At 42.2% G+C, this 1,696-nt stretch overlaps 1 protein-coding gene across 1 annotated transcript; it reads left to right on the top strand.

Annotated features, from left to right (window-relative positions):
* The first annotated feature begins 275 nt into the window (after window positions 1-275).
* On the top strand, window positions 276-974 carry LOC131806993 (uncharacterized). The gene has a single exon (XM_059131986.1). It carries the CDS (start codon window positions 276-278, stop codon window positions 972-974), a length of 699 nt encoding a protein of 232 aa, XP_058987969.1.
* The last annotated feature ends 722 nt before the right edge of the window (window positions 975-1,696 follow it).

Raw genomic sequence — 1,696 nt, 5'->3', positions numbered from 1 at the left:
TTTGGGAAATCGAAGAGCCTCTTAAACGCAAAATATTATCTCCATCGGACCGTTTTTGTGAGGAGAATTACGCCCGGACTACTCGTAGGGACTCAGAGGGTAGGTATATAGTTACGCTGCCACTTAAATCTCATATTAGCGCTATCGGGTATTTGGAAGAGTCTCGCGCGAACGTCCTCAAACAATATTATCGGAATGAGAATTCTTTATTGAAAAAGCCTGAATTAAAACTAGTTTACGACCAGGTTTTATCGGAATATTTAGAACTTGACCACATGAGGCTGGTACTCGCAAATACTTCTATGGATGTCCTTTCGTGTTATCTACCACATCACCCCATCATAAACCTAGCAAAACAGACCACGAAACTTAAAGTAGTGTTTAATGCCTCAAATAAAACTTCGAATGGGCAGAGTCTTAACGACATATTGCACGTAGGTCCAACGTTACAACAAGATTTAGTTCTTTTGATCCTCCGTTGGCGTATCTTCAAATTCGTGTTTAACTCGGACATTACTCAAATGTATAGGCAAGTTCGTGTAGATTCAAAGCATTCGCCCCTTCAGAAAATTTTGTATCGGAATTCAACAACAAAACAGGTCCTAGACTACGAACTACAGACAGTGACGTTCGGTGTAAACTGTGCACCATATTTAGCGATTAGAACGCTTCTTCAACTGGCCGATGATACTGGGTCAGAGTTTCCCCTCGAGGCGCATATATTGCGAAAATGTATGTACGTTGATGACGTTTTGGCAGGAGCTCACGACATCGAGACTGCATTGGCAGCTAGGGACCAGTTGATTAGGGCCCTATCGTCGACAAAGTTCGAGCTGCGAAAATGGACAGCGAATAATAGAGCTATTTTGGATCGTTTCCCACCTGAGCATTTGGTAGATGCTCAGCTTTTATCGTTTGTAGAAGCTAGTAGTTCTAAACCCCTGGGTATTAGGTGGAATGCGCGTTTAGATTGATTTTTCTTCGAAGTGAGTCCTATTGTCAATAAACACTTAACTAAATGGGAAGTTCTTTCGGCAATCGAGAAATTGTTTGACCCTGTCGATTGGTTGGCCCCTGTGATTGTTAGGGCGAAAATGATGATGCAGAAGATTTGGCTGGACAACATTGGTTGGGATGATCAACAGCTACTGAGGCTGAATGGAGAAGTTTTGTCGAAACATATCCGCATGTTAACTCGATTAGGATACCTAGATTAGGATATACGTGTCGAGTCTCCCGATGGAAAAATCTTCGTTAATTTGCTATCGTGCAAAACGAAAGTCGCCCCTTTGAAATCAATTTCGCTTCCTCGCTTGGAACTTTGTGGAGCAGTTTTAGCATCAGACCTATTGAAAACTATTGTGCGGGAAATAGATCTGGAATTTAATCAAATTTATTGTTGGACAGATTCGACTATAGTTCTTGCCTGGTTGAAGAGAACCCCCTCTAGTTGGAAGACCTTTGTAGCCAATAGGGTGTGTCGAATCCAAGAAAATGTTGGCAATTATAATTGGTACCATGTTAAATCTGAAGATAACCCCGCTGATTTAGGAAGTCGAGGATTGTCTCCGATAGAATTGTCAGCCTCCCCCTGTGGTGGAACTGCCCTAGTTGGCTAGGTAAAACTAAATCGGAATGGTCTATTCGTGATCTGGCTCCGATTAGTACTGAAATGGAAATGCGCCCCGTTAAATGT

The sequence above is a fragment of the Musca domestica genome, unplaced genomic scaffold, assembly GCF_030504385.1.
Source record: "Musca domestica strain aabys unplaced genomic scaffold, Musca_domestica.polishedcontigs.V.1.1 11, whole genome shotgun sequence".
Taxonomy (NCBI): Eukaryota; Metazoa; Arthropoda; class Insecta; order Diptera; family Muscidae; genus Musca; species Musca domestica.
The sequence above is the reverse complement of the archived record's forward strand: the minus strand, read 5'-3'. Positions and strand labels throughout refer to the sequence as shown.

Bases quoted from the DNA above. Each gene is read 5' to 3' on its own strand.
- LOC131806993 (XM_059131986.1), top strand. From the start codon at position 276: ATGAGGCTGGTACTCGCAAATACTTCTATGGATGTCCTTTCGTGTTAT.